This window comes from Macrosteles quadrilineatus, unplaced genomic scaffold, assembly GCF_028750875.1.
Source record: "Macrosteles quadrilineatus isolate MER2022 unplaced genomic scaffold, UCM_ALF_1.0 Scaffold_1__1_contigs__length_201487025, whole genome shotgun sequence".
Classification (NCBI taxonomy): Eukaryota; Metazoa; Arthropoda; class Insecta; order Hemiptera; family Cicadellidae; genus Macrosteles; species Macrosteles quadrilineatus.
The window spans coordinates 199621974-199644749 of NW_026542594.1; the positions used below are offsets into that span (position 1 = coordinate 199621974).

Genomic DNA, 22776 nt, shown 5'->3' on the forward strand with positions numbered 1-22776 from the left:
ATTTAAAACAAAAAACGTGGGGAGCATGCAAATAGATAATTTACAATTACCTTCACCTATTGAACTAATGTATTATTATCAGTTGCATGCACCCCACTTTTTTCGTTTTAAATCTTAAAAGTATTTATACTCTCCACATATTTATAAATTATTTTCTTCTTTTTAATGCGTTTAAAAACGTTTTGTTTTAAAAAGTTTTTTATTTATAAATTATTTTCTACTTTTTAGTTTTTAATTTGTGTGGGTGTTAAATCTATTTCAAGCATCTATATCAGATTAACACAGATGCATGTAGGAAATCTAAGGCTTATTTGAGTTTCTTTTCATATAATTATGTATTACATTGAATGTATGGCCTACCTACTAACTATAAATATATCAATCTATTTAATTTATTGTTTACGTTATGGAATACTAAATAAATAACATTTGACATTATTAACAAACACCATTATATATGTAATCAGATTGTTTATCTTTATTTTAAAATGTTTGTTTGTATAAAGAATCTCTTGGGAGCATAACCTATACCTCTTAACCTCTGGTCTTCGAACTGTCAAATGTAAGTATTTACAGCTGACTTAAATTAATTGATATATTTACATTCTTTCAAAATGTAAACATGAAAAATTTGGAAGCCCGTGGGGCGTAGCCCAAGGGAAAGATGAAAATTGAATGATATAATATTGCATTGTCATCCATTTGTGAGCTATGTTTCAAATTTCAAGTCTCTAGCTCACCAGGAACTTCGTTTGAAATTGATATCAAAATTAGTAGGAAAGCGAGCTAATAAAAACAAGCCCGTGGGGCGTAGCCCAAGGGAAATATGAAAATCAAATGATTGCATTGTCATCCATTTGTGAGCTAAGTTTCAAGTTTCAAGTCTCTAGCTCATCGGGAAGTATCAAAATTTGCAAGAAAGTGAGTTAATAAAAACAAGCCCATGGGGCGTAGCCCAAGGGAAATATGAAAATCAAATGATATAATATTGCATGTTTCAAGTTTCAAGTCTCTAGCTCATCGGGAAGTTAGTATAAAATTTATTGAAAAATTTGTACCGGACAAGAAAGCGAGCTAATAAAAACTTTTTAAAAAACCTTCTAATGTTTAGAATGGGTACATGTAAGCGATTTTTAATGAATCAATAGATATTGAAATTACCCGATTCATCAATCTACCTATCTTAAACGGAGCGTTGTTTACTGGTAAGTGAGAAGACAACTTGGCTAAGGGAACGTGGCGGCCTGCCAACTGTGACTGTTCAATTATTTCCATCTGCAAACCACTCTTTGTTCGCTCTTGTTGCTCGCTCAGCTGAGCATTTCATTTGATGCTCGATATTTCACACCGGGTTGTGTACAATCATCTGTGTAATGATCTGCTACAGATTGCAAATTTATATACATGATGTACTTGTTATATAAAGTTTCATCTCGTTTTAGCGAATATCCCTATAGGGAAGTAGCTATTACCATTACCGTAGGTCTCATGGTAATACCTAGGCCCGGGACCGATTTACTTTTTCATTTTGATGTTCCCAGAGGCCAAAAACACCATTCGTTCAAATTTTTATATATATATGTCCGTCCGGACTATAACTTAAGTCATTTTTGTCCGATTTTGATAAAATTTGGTTTGAATGTGTAAGGCGGGATAAACTTGTATAAGTTCGCGAACCAGCATGATCGGACTATGGGAACGGGGCTTAACATGGGGTTTTATGGGGCAAAAATGGGTTTTTTTCTAATTTTTTACCCTTAAAACACAAAATTTATCAATATTTCTCCAGACCTTTTGGACTTAGTGGGATAAGGAAACCCAGGAACACAAAATTTCAGTGAGAGTTATTTTGGGAATAATTGTAGCAAAAAAAAAATCCTTAAGGGAGTACACCGGTCGGTTCACAAGCCAGTCCCAGAGTTGCTGTTTGAGTTGGTTTCCTGTTGCGTTCTTGAACTTGTTTGGAAGAGAGTTGATGATTTTGCGTCCAATATAAGAGTTTTCTGCTGTATTGTGCAGAGATCCACTACTCCACACAATACAGCAGAAAACCCTCTCGTATTAGCTGCAAAATCAACTCTCTTCCAAACAACCTCAAGAACGCAACAGGAAACTGACTCAAACAGCAACTCTGGGACCGGCTTGTGAACCGACCGGTGCACTCCCTTCAGGGATTTTTTGACCAATTATGAACTTTCAACACAACAAAAAATGTAAACTGTTAAGCAATCTAATGTTAAACATTCTAGATTTTTGTGACGCCAATGTATTTCATGATGAAATTACAAATAAACGAAATTGTCTATTGTCTATTGTCTAGCAAAAGCCAGAAAATCATGTTGGGTAAAAGTTATGAATGATACTTTTCATCACAACGTAAAAATAATCGCATATATAATAACAGACCTCAGTAAAACTAAAACTATTACATTTCTTAAGGAAAATTGTTTTAATAGAAAAATAAAAGCAAAAAGGTTATGCCAAACATATATAACAATGTAAAAAATAGAAGTTCAAGTTCGAGGTTATGTTCATTGGGCAGTAAACATGTACTAGAAGCTAAAAACACAACAAAACCAGCTTATGCATATTTCTGTTTGTATTTTATATAAACAGTAAAAACAGCTGATTTCAAAAATAGAAATAAATTGTAAACAAGTATTAGTGGGCCTTGGAGTGGAAATGGAAAAATTTATTGAGAGCGAGTAAAAGTAAATTTAGAACAAGGGGAAATCAGCTGAAAGAATTAATTTATTTGATATCAGTTGTTACCGAACACAGACAGTTTTGTAATAGTGGGGAGGCGAATGGCCAAAATTCCAAAGTTGGCTCACCCCGAAAGGTAACCGGTGAACACTATGCTAGATGATATTGTATAGTAGTAGAGATGATATTTTGACCGGTGTTCACTCTGTATGAGTGGGACTCTCTTATCTGGACGCCATTTTCCAAAATGGCGGATGTCAACGATTGATCTTTGAATAACTCGAGCAAAAATGATCCGATTTTGATGAAATTCGGTATAAACGTTTAAACTTACATTTATTCTAATGAGATCGAAAACCAGCGTGATCGGACAATGGGAGAGGGGGTTTATGGGGGGTTTTATGGGGTAAAAATGGGATTTTCTTATTTTTTGCCCCCAAAGCACAACATTTTCCAATTTCTCTCTAAACCATTTTAAAGAACTTAAAAAAAGAAATAATTTAGTATATTAACGTTTTTTGTACCCTTATTGGTTACGGAGAAAATAAAAAAAGTGTTATTTAAAATTCCCATGTTATTCTTATGGAGGATATTGTCAACTCTTGTAGTTTGCTTGTTTATGGATATATTTTGATCAAACTTGGTAAACTTATTTATTTATACTAAACTATTAATATTAATATTCTACCAACATTCACACTTTATTAGCCTCCATGTAGCAGCAAACCTAGGTACTCGTTAAACCTAATTTTATTTAAATTGAATTAATTTAAATACAAATCAGGCAAATGGAAATTTGCTTAGTCTGCAGGTTCGCTGTGACGGGGGTATTTTATTCTTGACATTTTTTCCTAACCCTAGTGGGTCAGGAGATATAGGCATTTAAAGTTGGGGTTTCATCCATGATAAATACATTGATCCGTTTTAACTGTCACCCTAATGTATTTTCTGTGCTATTCCGTTGCATTTCTTAAGAAGTGCAAACACTTTTGAATCGGCATATAATAACAAAGCTAGATTATCAGGCACATCTCAGATTCGCACGATGCGTTAAAATATTAAAAGTATCGTTTTATTTTAGTTTTTTTCTCCATGAATTGTATTTTGGCGGCCATTTTGTGGGATCAAATCAAATTTTAAGTTGCAGATTTAGTTTCCCCACCCTTTTAAACATTAAAAACGATATACTACACACTATATCTAGCAAAAAGTTTTTTAACTACTTTTCTCTGGGAGCGATTATTATTTTAATTTAAATACCATAATATCAGGTACTTTACCTAGTCGGATTTTGGTAGACTTTTTTTGTTGTTGTGTGGAGGTATAAAAGTAATGAAATCCGTCGACAAACCTTTAGAAACAATTTTTTTGAACCTCCACTATATATTTCTCTTTAATTACCGGACTATTATCACTTCATCAGACTTTTCATGCCGTAGTTTATGTTATCAATATTGCTCTTAATGCAAAAACTGCATAGCAACTTGTTTTATGCCATTTCGGATCTTTTAGCTCTAGTATTTCTATGTCCTCCTACGTATTCCTGATATTATGGTATTTAAATTAAAATAATAATCGCTCCCAGAGAAAAATAGTTAAAACATGTTTGCTAGATATAGTGTGTAGTATATCGTTTTTAATGTTTAAAAGGTGGGGAAACTGAATCTGCAACTTAAAATTGGATTTGATCCCACAAAATGTCCGCCAAAATACAATTCATGGAGAAAAAAACTAAAATAAAGCGATACTTTTAATATTTTAACGCATCGTGCGAATCTGAGATGTGCCTGATAATCTAGCTTTGTTATTATATGCCGATTCAAAAGTGTTTGCACTTCTTAAGAAATGCAACGGAATAGCACAGAAAATACATTAGGGTGACAGTTAAAACGGATCAATGTATTTATCATGGAGGAAACCCCAACTTTAACTGCTTATATCTCCTGAACCCCTAGTGTTAGGAAGAAATGTCAAGAATAAAATACCCCCGTCACAGCGAACCTGCAGACTAAGTAAATTTCCATTTGCCTGATTGGTATTTAAATTAATTCAATTTAAATAAAATTAGGTTTAACGAGTACCTAGGTTTGCTGCTACATGGAGGCTAATAAAGTGTGAATGTTGGTAGAATATTAATATTAATAGTTTAGTATAAATAAATAAGTTTACCAAGTTTGATCAAAATATATCCATAAACAAGCAAACTACAAGAGTTGACAATATCCTCCATAAGAATAAAATGGGAATTTTAAATAACACTTTTTTTTATTTTCTCCGTAACCAATAAGGGTACAAAAAACGTTAATATACTAAATTATTTCTTTTTTTAAGTTCTTTAAAATGGTTTAGAGAGAAATTGGAAAATGTTGTGCTTTGGGGGCAAAAAATAAGAAAATCCCAATTTTACCCCATAAAACCCCCATAAACCCCCGCTCCCATGGTCCGATCATGCTGGTTCTCGAACTCATTCAAATAAATGTAAGTTTAAACGTTTATACCAAATTTCATCAAAATCGGATCATTTTTGCTCGAGTTATTCAAAGATCAAACGTTGACATCCGCCATTTTGGAAAATGGCGTCCAGAAAAGAGAGTCCCACTCATACAGAGTGAACACCGGTCAAAATATCATCTCTACTACTATACAATATCATCTAGCATAGTGTTCACCGGTTACCTTTCGGGGTGAGCCAACTTTGTCATTTGACATATTTTACTACATTTGCCTCCCCACTATAAGGAGTGATGAAAAGTTTTTGTAAGGAGTTATGAAAATATTTTTTTATATTAACACTACATAAAAGCAACTAACTCACTTGCTTTGGTTTCAAAGTAAAAATTTACAGAACACACCTTGTAGCTACAACAAATGAATGTATTATTGGAGAAATCCTAGTAAACAGCTCCATAAACAGTTTCAACACGTAGTAGAAAGGTAGACAACTAGGTAGCAGAAATACAAACAGACGTCCTGTACAAAGACTTGTCATGGAGACAGCCTGAACATACATGAATGGATAGCTGGCAATAGAATACCAACACCGTGGATAAACTGCGTATTGTTAAGTTTTCACTGAAAATAGAGTAATTTGTTTTTAAAAGATATTTACCAGTAGTGATTATTTTATAATAACAATTAGCGACATATTGCCTTAGGGAATCATTTGTAATACAAATTAAAATTTTCTAAACATTACATTAATTACATTAATAAAACATTACATTACATTAATAAAAGTATTATTAGTTTATGTAGTAAATCAGACAGGGATCACACATAAAACATTATAGTTACGATCATTGTTTTTTTCCTACCACTACAAGGAAACTGCATTTCCCTGGCTGTAAACAGTACGCAAAATAGTTCATTGCCACTCTAGAGCAGGAATGAATTATTCCCACTCGCTAAATCAGCTGATTTCAAAGTTGTCGTTTCTAAACCAACCACAGCCGCGGATTCGGTACGTTAACAACCGATAAGCAATAACATAACCTTAAAAAAGCAAACATAATCCAAATAACATTTTATATACATCTAAGTTAATCTGTGTGTTGTTATGTCAATTATGGTGGTAGGAAAATCTTGTGTGTATTACGAGCACAAACGGTCATTGCTGCTCTCGAATGTATAGTCACAAATAGCTATTGACATATAATTCACACATGGTCAAACAAACCAAATAAACCAAACCCAAGACATTGCTGATAGCAGCAAATTTTTAAAACATAATATTATCTACGTTCACATTTTGCATTGTAAAATCATTTGTCACACCAATTTATTCCTATCATTTTCTACAATGAGATTACACATTTAATACAAATAAATTATACATTTAAAATTATGCCAATCAATTTCTCAACTTGACAGCAATACAACAGTGACAAGTTTCAGCTAATTTATGCTGGAACTTCAAGCCGAGTGGCAGGACAATGTGCAATATGCTGATTGCTCCAAAGTACGACTCTACGTCTTCATTCATCAAGTTATTTATGAGGTGTGACATTTTTCAAACAGACACGAAAATTTATATTGTTGTTTACCAAGAATGCAAACAAAAAAATTTCAATTGGTTAAAGAATTATTTTATTTATCACCCTTTTATCATATTTTATGACACTAATGATTGCCTGAAACGTTTGCAAAATATTACCTTATTTTTTTAACTAAGAAAATATAAACTTAATTAGATTTTATGCCCTATTTTTTGTTACTGAGATGGTGAAAAGGGCATAAAAGATAGATTACAATATGTTGTCCTATGAGTTTGACTTTGTTAAAAAATTCCGCATATTCGACAGAAATCAGTAGAAAACAGCAGAAACCAGCGCAATCTGTTGGTGGGTCGCTTCAACTACGTCCATTTTGATTTAAAACTGGCAACAACTTTAACATGGGGTTTGATTGCATAGTTTTAGCAATAGTCAAAGCTTATATTACAATGCGTAGTTAATTGATACCCCAATGACAAATATCATCTAGGTCAATAATCCATCCACTCCGAACCAAACCAGCAACCCTCATATTTTAAGGTGAACACTAAAACCACTTGGATTCCCAGACATACTTCTTATTGGCATGCGTACAATATGAACTTAAAATAAATGAAAATTCACTTACATAGCTGAGCATGGGAATGTTGCGAGATTGGGAGACGATGGCTTCGACGTAGCACGAGCCCTCGGGGCCGAAAAACGCGTAGATACCCTCGCAGATCATCTCGGTGATGAGGCGTGTGCTGATCACCGTGTCACCGCGCATGTCTTGCCATTTGAGTACCAGAGTCACGTTGGGCAGCAGCGACGGGTCGGAGTTCACCTGTTAACAGACAACATCATGAAGACTACTGTCTACACTTGCAGGAGCTGGTCTAGTGGTAGAGCTCGGGGCTTCAGAGACCAAGGTCCCAGGTTCAAATCTCACCAAGCAGAAATGGATTTCATACATGTAATAATACCGCGACCTTTTAGGACTAGCTTGAAGTTATGTGTAAAAAAGTTCTGGGCTAGAATGTCTAAGGATGTAAAGGTGGGATGTAAAAAAAAATATAATAAACACTAAAAATGAAACACTTGTTACCAGACACCCTGTACATGACATAACAAATTAGAATAGACATTACCAAACTTCTATTTTAGGTTAAATTTTAATCAGTCTTTGCTCTTGATCCCTGAACTCTGACACGAAAAACTGTGCATTTATGGAAAGTGATAGAATATTCCCTATCAGTTTCCTTTGTTTGCTTTCAATTTTACATGTAAGAGAAAATTACAGAATTGTTTACGATGATTGTTGTTGAAGATAAGAAAACATAGTCAAGTATTAGTTAGTTAACAGCAAACAGATGATATTAAAAAGACACATTATATTACCAATTTTTTTAACCATTCAGTTTTAGTACCTACAGTCTTACATGATCAGTTAAAATGATGTTTTTTGTTTATAAATGTAATAGTTTAATTTAAATACTTAATTCAATTAATCATTAATAACACACCTATCAACATAGCAAAGAGAGGAGGGCCAAGAACAGAATCTGGGAGACTCCATAGTCAATTTGGTTAACTAATAGTAACTTCCCAGATAATTTTACATTTAGTTCTAAAACTAAAACTTCTTAACAAAAAATATATTCAGGATAAAAAGTTAGTTTGTGGTCTTTTTAGTTCCTTGTTAAAGCAAAAGATACATAACAATGATTGACAAATATTCACATGAATACTTTTAGGTCAAATTATCCCAACATTTTTCAGTTTCTGAAATTAGGGGATTGTGAATCTTATTTGATTTAAAATTTATCAAGGGGAAGAAAAAATAATTAAGGTGAAATATGTCATATAATGTAGCTTAACACCTACATGGAATTTTGACATCTTTTTGTAAGACAGTTTGAACTGTGATTTTGTCATAATTTAAGGTTGACCCTTTTTGAAAATCATCAATAACTTTATGGCCTCCTGACAATTGACAACACTAGGTCCTGAATAATTTTTCCCAAAGATGGAACTGGCAACCTCCCCATTTGTTAAAAAAATATGTGGAACCCAATACCTACAATTAACCTCTCGACTTGAAAATTTAAGAACCTATCACACCCCAACCGAGCATTTAACATTTCATCAGACAAGATAATGATGGACTTCCAATAGCGTTGGTGCCAAAACATCAAGCAGTGAAACTGGCATCTTTCAAGGTCAGATAACCTTTTGACCTGAAGATAAATGATAAACCATAGTCTAGATGGTCTTGAACAAGCGTGGCGACTATGTGGGCTTCTGTTTAATGTGGCCACAACCAATTGGAAGATACTTCCGACTTTGATACCGACTTTCAAAATTGATTTTAATAGGCCATAAAGGGGCAATAATTTGATACAGTTTTCAATGATCAAGATCAAAGTCAAATTTATTGTTCAGGTCAGACTCAGATATGGGGGAAAGTGGGCCTTCTTCTGGGCTTATGAGATACGGCAAATAGTGGAAAAAAAACATTTTTCATTCTAAACACAATTAAAAATTTATTTTACATAGTCCCGTATCCCAAATATTTTAAGTATTCTAACCTATTTCATTGTAAGAACATAGACTAAGCAACACAAGTTAGTAGACTTCTCATCTCATTGTAAATTTTGAAGCTTTTTTTTTTGTCTAGTTCATGTCCACATTGGGCGCTAGTGTGAACAAAATTTTGTTTATATTATTTGAGGGTCAATTTCATGACCTGTGCTTGACTGTTTGGTTATATAACTAGGGGACGAGCTAGTGTTTATGATTAGATCCTATTATTTGGTTAAACAAGGTTTTAAATGAATAACAATAAATAAAAAAAATCAAATTTAAACAAAACACAACCTCTGCAGTACACTGTACGGAACTAACAATAAAATTGACTTCAGCTGTTCCATAAGGATGAGAAATCTACTAAGGGAGTATGTTTTATCGATCGTAATAATCAATTAACCTTTTTGCCAAAAACGTACAAAAAAAATCTATTCACTACATCAGTTTTTTAATACTAAATTTCTTTTAGGCCTATATACTTTAAAGATACAGTATGAAGACCAATCAGTTTCCGAAGATACAACAACCTCCCCGCTTGTCCCTTTGAAATAAATTCAAGAACAGATTAAATTATTATTCTTGTTTATAAGAGTTTCTATTGACATCCTAATCTAATACAAGTACGCATGACCAAAGAAACTGCTGTAAGTTTGATGATAAGATGTTCACTTATAACAAAATAAATGTTAGGGACCACTAACTTCAAGGATTTTTTGAAGATTTCTGAAATTCTTTTTCCTTTGACGAAGAAAATTGTCTATTAATTTACCCACCAGAAAAATAATAGAAAAAAAATAAGTTAAGCTATTTTGTTTTATCTAGAAGCTTTTAATCCATCACAACTAATTTTTCATGTAAGAAAACGGACAATCTGAATGTCCAATCGATTACTCTCTAGTGCTTTCTGCAATCAACTGTTTTATTTTTCTTCTCACCAAAATCCAATGATTAATTTTTGTCCATCCACCCCAATATGTTACATGGAATATTTTTAAATGTTAATCCACTCCAGATAGGTTTCTTTCCAATAGTTTCACTTGAAGGGCTACATCATAGTCTCCTCTAATACAAGGCCGTGGTATTAGTGTGTGGTAACGTCGCACCGGTATGCCCATTGCCATGGTAATATGTAATAAAAAAGATAAACATAAACATTGTGCGTACGCTCCGTTATAAATTAGTGCAACAGCTGTTTTGGTTTGCTGGGACAACAGCCTTGTATTATAGGAGGCTATGTCTACATGTTGTATTTTCAACTGCTACTTCACACTCAGCTACACTGATATCCTCACCTTGTCCACAGCCATCTGTATGGCGCCGGAGACTAGGAGGCCCTGTCGGTCGCGCAAGTCACCTCTGATCGCCGTGAGGTAGCCAATGGTTAGGTTCTTGTTGATGTGTGGCGGGGGCGTCGGTGGCGCGACTGTGGTCGATGCGGCGGTGGTAGAGGGTGCGACTGCGAGTGTGACTGTCGTGTGCGACGCCACACACGCGGAGGTCAACAACAGCAAGTGGACGAAGAGTGTTAGAGGCCCGGCCTGCATGGCCAGCCGGCCGTCCCCTCCACCTCACCTGAACAAGCAAAGAAACGTTTGTTAGAAACTTTGCGGAACTACAATTACAATATTACAGTAGTTGGTGAGTCAGTCAGTGGCATCACGGACTTCGGGCTCAAGACAGTGATGTCGTGAGATAGAATCCTTGGTACCTGCCACAAGCTTTTATAAGTTAAGTTCAAGCTTGTACTATACCAGCTCACTTTACTGGATACGTTCTTGCACAGGGTTCTGTGGCTCATATAGACTTAAATGCAAAGTAAAAGAGGCTGCCAACCTCTCAAAGAAAACTAATTTTAATAAAAATCAACAATCAATGCTTGAGACAGCGACTCACACATGGGTGTGAATTTTAAGCTGAATATAAATGCAAGGTAGAATGGAGTGAGATGACCTGAGTTGCTTTGTAACTGACTAAGATCAGCTGTTTCATTAGTCAGGATCATTTATTTGCCTAACGATCAAGGACAGTTGGGCTCAGTTTGGAACAATCAAAAAGCTACTGACTTACTCAGCTATAAGACTGGGAAGAAGGTTTTTAAGCTGACGGTTTTGGGATTTCATGCAAGTACAGTTAACACCTTCCCGGGAGGACACACAACACCGAATAAACAGCTCAACAGATGGGGGCATACAAGAGCCTATAGTTCACAATTAGTAGTTGCCCTTTCAATTTGGTTGGTGAAAAAATACAAATACAACAATGAGAAGGCTACTTTACGGCAGAACCTTCTGTAGGTGTCTCCATTGAATAGGCTATTTTTTTTATCTAAATCTGGCTACAATTTACACAACTTAATGGAATTTCAACTTCACAGTAATCTGTAGTCAAAGATTCTAAACTGACCATACTTTTCTATTTTCGAAACTGGGTTAGTTATATCCAAAACTATTCTTTTTTAAGAGATTGGCTGCCTCTTTTAACCTTGCATTTACTCACCCACATACACAACCGATCTGTGCGTGGGACAAGTCCAGCAAAGCAAGGGGTGAGCCGGTACACGACAAGGGTAACCTGTACTGATACAAAGTAGTTACGGGTTCAGTATACTCCCTCTTATCCGGACACCTTTTAACCAGACATCGGTTTAACCGGACTAAACTCAGCGGAAATGACATCTCTTTAACCGGACAATTTGTATCAGCACATTGGTTTAACCGGACTAAATCGGCAGGAAGTGAACGGTACTAAGACGACTGTTCTCGTGGGAGAGATTTGAGACCAGTGATCACGTGTCTAAATACAATGCTCTCCTAAATTTAAGTCGAATATCACAGTAAACGGTCCGTTTTAACGAGTTTTTGGGGACGTCGTTTTAACCGAAAAAACCGCTATCCAGACTGGCCTCGGTCCCGAGGAGTCCGGATAAGAGGGAGTCTACTGTACTAGAATTCGAACCCACCACATCGCTACCTTGGGCCCGAAGTCTATTGCGCTACCGACTTATCCACTGAATCACCAAACAACATTAATTAGAAAACAATACTTTAAAATCATATTTACTACAAATTTTGATATACCGTACTGAGAGTGAAAGTACACGCTCCGTGGACTACGGCCAAGTTGTTCTCAATACAGTGGATGTTGCACAGATAGTTTTATGCCTTTGGTTCTGGCACACGGCTTGGCCACACGCCACCAGGAAGATGCGTTTTGTTGCTATTTCCGTAGATCCAGCCATGTCACTTGTCTGCTGTTAGTTGGGATTAATAACCTCAACTTTTCAACAGGCTATTATAAATACTGAGTTGAAATCAGAATTCATTAGTAATGTAAGATTGATAGTCACTTGGTGACTACTAAGTGTAATTTTCTGCACTCTAGACTCACATTCTATTGGGATTGTGTTGCATAAATGTTTAAATGTTTACATGTTGTCTTTCCCTGCCATTTTATTTGTGTGTTCAACGATGTACTTTTTTCTTAAGTGACAGTCTTTGGCGGAGTGTGACTACATTAGGGATATTCATACAGCTTGAGGGATTAATTGTTAAATTCCATGTAAAAGATTACCAACTACCACGCAGGTAGGGTATTCACACAATTTCAATTAAATTGTTAGTCAACAAGGTAAATTATTTAACCACGACAAAATTTTTGAATGTGAGACTCTATTTTCATGCGATCTGGAAGCAAATTAAACAAGTGGAATGGCAATAAAGTGAATTTAATAACTAATTTTAAAAAATAACTGTTTTGCTTTGATTACCATTAAAATCAAAATAAAATAGTTTTGTATACCACCTCTGGAATTAGATAAGGTCTCGTTTTAATGAACTATATTGAATTATTATCAACCACTGATACATAAAATCATCGTTAGGCCTTAAAAACTTGTGCGAGGCATATAAAAACACCTTCAAAATAAATTGTATGGTTACTTATGCTCCGGCAGTTAGGGGTTTTGTGGCAAATATCCCCGCAGGTTAATATGTTGTAAAAGTTATGGAATAGTTATTTTGTTTCCCTAATTGAAAAACTTTAAATATCACCGTAAAACCTAATGTACTCTACAAATGTTTAGTCATCGCTAGCTTACTGGGAGCGTATCATTAATAAAATATTTAACTTTTTTGTATCCCTGCCAATAGCCAACAAGTTTTATACAAAAATTGGTATACAAACTATTTAAATTCTTAAGCATCATGGGGGTATCAAGAGAAACAAAACCACCTAGAAAGTTTAGATAAAAATCACTATAAGATTTTATGTTGGGACAATATGAATGGTCAAAAAGGCCAAGATTCTGGAAGAAGCTGGAAATAGCTGTGGTGACACAGTACCGATTGCAATTAAGAACGTTACAGCAATTAGACCAACTAGTGCTACAATTAGAAGGACCTCAGTCACAGTGTGGCCAACATAACAGCAAACAAAACAGTGTCACCAACACACAACAGTGCGTCGAAAAAACACATGTAGTGTTGTAGTCAACATAACAGAAATAGTGTGACCAACAAAATGACCTGAATCCAGGACCGATTCACTTATTCGTTTTGATGCCCCCAGAGGCCAAAATCATTATTCGATCAAATTCATACATTTTTTATATCGTGTCCGTTAGCATAGTACTGTAATTTGAGAAAAAATAATCAGATTTTGATGAAATTTTGTACAAATGCGAAACTCAACAATTATTCAACCGATTTTGCGAACCATGGTGATCATACTATGGGAATTCGGTTTTATGGGGTAAAAATGATTTTTTCCATATTTGACACTTCTTTTTAATATTTTCCAACTTGTCTTTAAACCTTTTTGAAAATCTAAGAAAACAAAATAGTTTTGTAAATAAAGCGTTCATGTCACCTAATATTTACCGAAAAACTTTATAAAACTGTAAATTAAAAATTCCCATTTTATTTTAATGATAAGTACAGTACACTGTTGAAGTTTGCTTGTCCATGGATAACCTTTAATCAAATTTGACAAACTTACTTATTTCATCCTAAGCTATTAACATTTCTCTAAAAAAAACACACCTCATCTTCCCTAACGCATCGAACCTAAGTACTCATTTAACTTAATGTTATTTAAATCTATATATATGAAATCCAATGTATGTTTGTTTGTATGTTCGTTTGTTTGTTTGCATGTTTGTTTGTCCTTTATGGACTCCGAAACCGCTTGACAGATTGTAATGAAACTTTCATGCATTATTAAGCATTATTCAATGATGGTTTTTGTAAAGTTTGGTGCAGATCCGTCAAAAGGGCTCCGTCCCAGTGGCTCTGGAGTTTCCCATGTTAACCTTATGAGTATTCATATTTAAACGGAATTAAAGAATCTTAACAGCTGGTTCAACCATTCAACTAAACAGTTTGATTCTGTGATGTTCAATAGCATTAAAAAGTTAATAGGTTTACCAACAGGGTGCAGCACTATTATTTTTTTCAATTTTTCGACAACAGCTAATTTGCAACCAAAAGGTGAGTGAGCGTAGCAAACGAACTTCAACCTGGAGGCGAGTTAGCGTAGCGAATGAGTTCCAACCTAAAGGTGAGTGAGCGTAGCGAACAAACTTCAACCAGGACGTGATTGAGCCATGCAAACGAGCTTATCTTGAAAATAAATGAGCATTTGACATAAAATCACATTAGGACAGAACAACGTCTGTCGGGCCAGCTAGTAGGAAATAAATCAGACAAGGTTAAGGAATTTTTGTTGTGCAAATCCAATCATGCAAATGGAAATTCACTTAGTCTGCAGATTTGCTGCCGTGGGGTATTTGAAATTTTGTTTGTAAGATGGTCCAAATCCTGGTTATTTTGGTATATAAAATGGCATCTGTGTCCAGAATCGATCTGGTTTGAATCAAAGCAGCGACCTTAAATTTGCCAACATACACTGATTGTATTGTGTTGAAAATTGCAGCCATGTGCTTTAGATACCTGTATACTGTATTGTAAAGTTTTGTGTTAGGGTATGTTCATTTCAAAGTTAAAGTTGCTAATCAAGCACACTACATATAGACTTTCGCCAACAAAAATTTGAAATTAATTATAAAAAAATGTAAAAAGATAAAATAAACACTTAACATTCATGTTTATTTTCACAATTCTTCTGCAAGCATTAGGCCTACTGATTACGCAACTTATTTTCAACAAGTGTTCGCAGTTATGAGATTAGTGGACTTGTAAACAAATAGCCCAGCAGTGTTTTGATTGTTTATTGTTTACGAGGTGATTTAGTTGTCACCAAACACGGCTAACTATTACCGCCCAAAGCAAGCCCACATTTGGCTCAAATCGTTCTTGATTACCGACAAAATCTGCAGACTAATGACAGCCCGCAGAAAATTTGAGATAATAAACACTGACAGCTTCGCTGTAAACATTTCCCCCACCCTGTCGCTTCCAATAGCATCAGTGGTTTACATTCCAACGCTCATTACTTCACATGGGAAATATTGTTGTAAGTCTTGCCAGTACACCAATCGTTTGGTTTTGTGTATTAACAAAATATTTCAAATCCAAAGGTTACAAAATTATGGTGCAAATTTTTAGGCTTTTAACAGAAGGAGTTCTAAAAAATCAGCTCTTTTTGCCTGAGGGGCCGAAGATATTTTTGTGAATGATATTTATGTTTTTGAGCTATGTATATCTACATTTTCAACAGTAGAGGTTTAGAACAAAAGGAGGGGGTCTCCCCCCCCCAAAAAAAAATTGTGTTTGTAAGCAGTTTGCTGTTTTTAAAGCTATTATTTTTAACATCTAGAACTGTATTCAAAAACCTCCGTAATGTTTTAGGACAAAATATGTTTAAATTTATTTTCCAGGGTCAAATGGGGGGAGTCCTTTAGCTCCTGTTGCCCCCCCCCCCCTAGAACCACTACTGATCATCACCACATGTCACAGTGTAGCCACTTAGACTTAAGACGATGATCCTGTTGTAAAATTATTTACAATATGGGAAGTACAAATCGTAACGTTAAAAAGCTGAATTAAAAAAAACCCCAAAATGTCAAGAGCTTATAGGAGTTAAATATTCAAGTTCTACAAAATGTCAATAAATGAAATAAAAATATATTTGGCAAACTATTTTTAAGAGGATCTGCTCGTAAACATTTAACGATGACAAAGGAAAATTCGTAAGGAAGAACTATGAAGGACCCGTTACAACCAAATAAGTTTGTGTAGGCTTACAAAAATTCTAACAAAGAAAAAATTTGGAAACTTAGGAGCTTAAACATGTCTTCAGTTGGTAACGAACCTGTGGACGAGGGGGTTAAATGCCATAGCGGGTCCACCGTGGCTCTCACAGCAAGCAGCTATCTGAAACAAACAACAACTTTATAATAACAAATATTGTAGTATTTTACCATTCATTTAAACAAAATGGCTAACCGGCATGATCTGTGGGAACAGGGTTTTATTGGGTAAAAAGTAGTTTTTTAAATGTTCACCCTCATAAAATTGCAGACTCAACAAACAAATAACTTAGTAAGTTCTTGTACAATAAATGGTTACGGACAAATTTAAAAATCTGTAAATTTAAAATTCCTGTTTGGCTTATTAATACAAGTAAACTGTTATCTACTTACTTCTTTCTACACTATTATAATTTCACACAAAAATACAACTAATAACCTTCCCTGTAGCAGCAAACCTAAGTACTCGTTTAACCTAATCTTTTAAACAGGGAATGAAACTGACAAATTACCGATGTTCCAGTGAGATCTAAACAACCCTCATAATAATAATCATTTATTATTGACAGCGCCTCAAAGCCCAACAACTTTATACTGTTTTATTATTAAATCTCTGTAATGTTTGACGCCTATTCTGAACTCTATGTTCAAGAATAAAGTACCGTATTTTGATTCTGATTCTAAATAACAATCCTATCTGGAAATAGGAAAATATATGCTTAGCCTGCAGGTTTGCTAAGGCAAGACTGTTAAGTAATTATAACATTTCAAACATTTGTTATCAAACCTGGTTTTATCAAGTTACTTTTGGAAGCATGTTTTGGGGAGGTTCAACAACAAAAATCTTAGGAGACATATTTTGTTATATATCAGGTAAAAGAATAGGTTCTCAATGGTTAACTCTCTCTGGGAACTCATAATTATAATTCAATAATGTTTTGACATATTAAAGGTCTTTGAGGTGTATATACGAACATAACAATATAATATATTTGCAAAAAGGTTACATTTTAAATATAAAACTAGTATTAAGCCATACTATTGTAGACAATCATCTCTAGTGTAAGTATACTTTTATTCACCTCTAAAAATACCTTGTATACTAAATACAACACTGTAACCAACACAATCGAGAACAAATAGACCAGGTAGTTTTCACAAGGCCGAGAAATTAAGTAAACTGATTTGATAGGAAGGGGAAGTGCTAATTTTGCAACAGCAAAACAATGAGAGAAAATTCAGCATGAATCATGGTCTGAAAATATCAGCTGGTTAATATTCATAGATGCAGACTGACTGAGAAACACCTTTGTGTGCTAAATACAGAGAGTAATGGCGGAACAGCAATTGACAAAACAGATAAACGAGCGAAATAAATCGCCAAAATTTGTTTCCACAACTTGGTAATTTGCGAACTTTGGTACACTCAAGGAAGGACCATGAAATAAATCTCAAACTGAATTATTTTATACTCCAAGATTCAGCTTAAAGTCTCACACTAAAATTATAGAAAAATGTATAGGCCTAAATCTCTTTCAACTTAGGTGTTTGTTGGTTTTAGAGAGAACTATCAAGAAAAATATAAGAACTAATCTCAAGAGTCCACATGTTCAAAAAATAATTGTTGCATTACATCTTGAATAAAATCGTCCAAAGTTAATATTATTAGTGAGGTTCTTATTTTCTGTTGGCATAATTTTTGTTACAGATTATTGAAAATAACACTATAAAACAAAGACATTAAGAATTCACAATTTTGTTAGTACTGTATTTTTATCTACGACCGTTTTTTAAGGTAGCCGTTTCAGTTCAATTCTTAGAATTGAAAAGTGTTCCATAACAGCATTGTTTACTTTCATAACAGCATAGTTTTACGTTTTACTCATAAAAACACGAGTAACGGACCAATGAGAATCAAGGGTTGAGGGAGAAGAATTAAAATTGTAATGATATAAACTTCAACTAATCAGCTGTTCAGGCCAATTTAATTGTTGAGTGGTTAATTAGTGTTTGGTACAAGCTTTGACTATTAATACAACAACAACGTACAAGGTTCCGTTGCTTAAATTAATGTCATTGACAATGAAAGGTTATAAACGAAAACATAACCTCTCTTAGAAGTTATGAGTAGTGATTTTTAGTAGTTTAAAACACTGTTTTAGGTAAAGTAGTGTACACTACTTGCGTAAATAGTGTTAACGACACTCGTAGAAGTTTTTAAGACACTCGCCAAGGCTCGTACCTTAAATTTTCTACTCGTGTCGTTAAAACTAAATCTACACGTAAACTACTATAGCATAGTCTCTGTGATAAGCTTAAGTTGCTTTTCATAAGAAGTCTATAAGCTTTGAAATATTCTAATCAAAATAGAGTGTACATAAAAACTTTAATTTAGTGAACAACAATGTTAAAATCAACACAATTAAAGAACTTTTTCTAATCTAAAATAAAAAGTAAAGAAAAAAACTATTCATAAGGTTTTCACCAAGTTCAACCACGATTCATGACATTTATTTAATGTAATATTTACCAATTTCCAAGCCACCTGGGCAGAGTAGGTAATACTTGAGCAATGAGCAATTTATTACATTCTTACCAAATTTAAACCTTATGATAGCTTTTTTTATATTTTTTGCATTGTTAAAAATTGAAATATGACTGAAAATATAACACCAGACCACAAAGATAACTTACACGTTAACAAATTTCAAATCCTACGCTACCATTGTTGTTATTGTTAAATATATTGTAAACAACAGGGCTTAGTCACTATGTTGCTTAGTGTAGTACATAACCTTGCAAATCTATATCTGACACAAAGTGATTCATGATGACAAATGTCTGAAGATAACAATCTCATCACCTAACTAAGCCATCAATCAGCATAATAATAGTGTAATGTGGAATATTTCACAGTGAATTAAGACATGGTGGGCAATCAATTTTATTATTTATTAAAGTTGGTGTAGAATGAGATGGGAACAGATATTATTGAAAGATTTTTTTTCACCTTCCTCAATAGTAACCACTGTATTATTACTCCTTCCTTCAGAGTAACTAGTATCTTGATTGTTTTTACTCCTTCATCGAGAGTATCTAGTATCTAGATTATTTTTACTCCTTCCTCGAGAGAAACTAGTATCTTGATTATTTTTACTCCTCCCTCGAGAGTAACTAGTATCTAGATATTTTTACTCCTTCCTCGAGAGAAACTAGTATCTAGATATATTTACTCCTTCCTCGAGAGAAACCAGTATCAAGATTATTTTTACTCGTTCCTCGAGAGAAACTAGTATCTAGATTATTTTTACTCCTCCCTCGAGAGTAACTAGTATCTAGATTATTTTTACTCCTACCTCGAGAAAAACTAATATTTTGATTATTTTTTCTCCTCCCTCGAGAGTAACTAGTATCTAGATTATTTTTACTCGTTCCTCGAGAGAAACTAGTATCTAGATTATTTTTACTCCTCCCTCGAGAGTAACTAGTATCTGGATTGTTTTTACTCCTTCCTCGAGAGTAACTAGTATCTGGATTGTTTATACTCCTTCCTCGAGAGTAACTAGTATCTGGATTGTTTTTACTCCTTCCTCGAGAGTAACTAGTATCTGGATTATTTTTACTCCTCCCTCGAGAGTAACTAGTATCTGGATTATTTTTACGCCTCCCTCGAGAGTAACTAGTATCTTTATTACTTTTACTCCTTCCTCGAGAGTAACTAGTATCTGGATTATTTTTACTCCTCCCTCGAGAGTAACTAGTATCTGGATTGTTTTTACTCCTTCCTCGAGAGTAACTAGTATCTGGATTGTTTTTACTCCTTCCTCGAGAGTAACTAGTATCTAGATTATTTTTACTTATTCATCTAGAGTAACTAATTTAGATTATCTCTTTTCCACCTTCACGAGAGAAACTACTCTCCAGACTATTTTCCACCTTCCTCAAGAGTGTCTAATTTAGATTATTTCCCCTTCTTTCTGAGAGTGCCTATTGTCTGGTTTATTTTTCCAGCGTCCTCAGGAATTGCTACTTTACATGTTTTCCACCTCGCTCAAAAGTCAACATTTCTTAAATATATCCATGAAATGTTCATAGTGAGTACTTTTATTGATAGTATTCACTTTGCACCAATGATCCATATATTAACACACCTTCTCCACCTCCAACAGTGGGGTGAGAGGGAGAGAGGGCAGGATAAGATAGGAATGTGCCGTCAAGGCCGTCACTGATAGTGGGTCTATTAATAGAACAGCTGATACTCTGCTTTCACTCAGGCGTCCTGGCCTAGGCTAGTACAAAGTAGTCAGGGCGTTGTGACATAAAACAGTACTGGGTTCTGTTATGTCAAATCGTCACCATCAGTCTTAGAAAACCCTAACCTTTAACCACATTCCACAAGTAGTGGATTAATAATTTGAACATTTGATAAATGTTGGTTAATTTTTCAACCATGTTGAGGCAAAGAGTATTAAATATTCTTTGGACAAATAAACATTATTGTCACTAAGTTTTAGTGACGCTCAATAGGAATTCCGTGGTTGCCGTTTGATGAAGCAATCGCTAAAAAAGGCATCTTTACTCGACATTTAAAAACATCACTAACACATTATTCCATAATTTTAGGGGAAAACTAGTTTGACATGTGGAGTAGAAAGGTAATTACAAGGCAAATTACTTAATAATGCATCATTGACCAAAACGTCACGAATTGTTACCTATCATAAAATTGTCCAAGAGACTATTAATGATACTGAAACTTATGATCGATGAGTTTTATTTGACAAATAAACTCTAATAAAACACTTCCTTTGAAGTAAATGCAATTTATTATAACAAGTTCATGAGGTAGGGATGTGTGTGAAGAAGTAGAGTGTACGACGTCAAAAAGTATCTACGTAGTAAGTTGTTCAGTTCGTACTCTAATACAAACAAACAAATCTTTGTAAAATGGAGATATGACACGTTCTTGGAAAAATGATGAAGTAAAACCACTAGCAATGACGCTTCTTTTGATGGGGCACGTACCTCCTTCCGGTCGGAGTTCTTTGAAGCCGATTCGTCCAAGCGGTGCTGAACACCCCAAAGAAACAATTAACAATGATGCTAGATGACATGTTGGATTTCTGAATATAAGTACGTGAAAATCTTTGAAATTTGTGGATATTTGCTACAAACATAATTTACAACGCCAATTATGAGAATAGTACAAGAAACAGTATTTTTCACCACACTATGATGTTTTAGCTGTTTTACATACGATAATATGTGGCTGAAAGTTACGTTTAAGCTGTCATCGTCATTTGGGGACCGAGCAGGTTTATACATCCCTAGGCCCACAAAATCATCTGCCCGCTTACTTTCTTAAAACATGAATGCATATTAAATACACAATCAGTATCCATAGCATTGCAATAGAATTGTTTAATTGTCACCGATGCCTAGCAACTATTTATTATTATTTTTTTCTGATTCCTCAAATTATTTCTTCACATAACCTTAAAGTTGTAGTTGTGTTGACTATCATTGTAAATTATTATTGTGGTGAATAGTGGTAATAGGGTGAAAAATAGCGTTCGTACCACGGACCGAAATCTTAAAAATTATTGCAGCTTTTGTGATTTTACCTATAAAATACTACAGTTACTCCCACTGCTTGGCCATGATAAGGGTTGTTGACAAGCTAATGGGAGAAAGTAAGCTTCAGATATCTGATACTGTTTACTTAGTCCACCTCGATAAACTGATTACAAACAAACAAAGCAGGTTTGTAAAAATATTGTTAGGTGTTCTTTGCTGCTACAATTCCCAGATGATCAAGTATACAGCTGTTCGATTGGCTAATGCAAAATCAGCTGATCAAATGACTTCACCACCTGACACTCGTTATTGCGATCAACGACCTACCGTCGAGCTGTGCAGATTTATCTAGTTGTTCATTGTTGTTCATTCATTGTTGTAGTTGTTCATAAACAATCGAAAATCTGAACTGTAATACATAGGCTACTTAACTTTGTTTTGGCAAAAATATATCTCTAGTAATCCTGGAAGTAATTAACAGAAATCCAACAGCTCGATAAAAGATAGGATATATTCACAGGGCCTTATTATTTTTCATACCAGAAAAACTGAAAGAAATTGATTACAAATATCCCTTGGTCTCTACACAAGTATTTTACTTCTCTGTGGTTTCGATCAAAAAGCATCCACCACAAAAAAAAAACACCTTTCGGGAATATCTTTAAATACTATACCATTGTATACCTCAACTACAGTAACACATTCCAAACCAATTAATTGCCTTAA

At 34.4% G+C, this 22776-nt stretch overlaps 1 protein-coding gene across 8 annotated transcripts in view; it reads right to left on the bottom strand.

The window, feature by feature from the left end:
* LOC128994129 (receptor-type guanylate cyclase Gyc76C-like) overlaps positions 1 to 22776 on the bottom strand; it is a 127994-nt gene that overhangs the window by 46248 nt on the left and 58970 nt on the right. For 7 of the 8 annotated variants that reach the window (XM_054418479.1, XM_054418425.1, XM_054418471.1 and 4 more), the window contains 3 exons: positions 16536 to 16597; positions 10559 to 10838; positions 7327 to 7524 (listed from right to left, as the gene is read on the bottom strand). In XM_054418479.1, coding sequence (XP_054274454.1) covers positions 7327 to 7524; positions 10559 to 10810 — 450 coding nt within the window. In that variant the 5' untranslated portion in view covers positions 10811 to 10838; positions 16536 to 16597. The remainder of the gene's footprint in view (positions 1 to 7326; positions 7525 to 10558; positions 10839 to 16535; positions 16598 to 22776) is intronic. The other variant, XM_054418461.1, reaches the window with a different exon arrangement.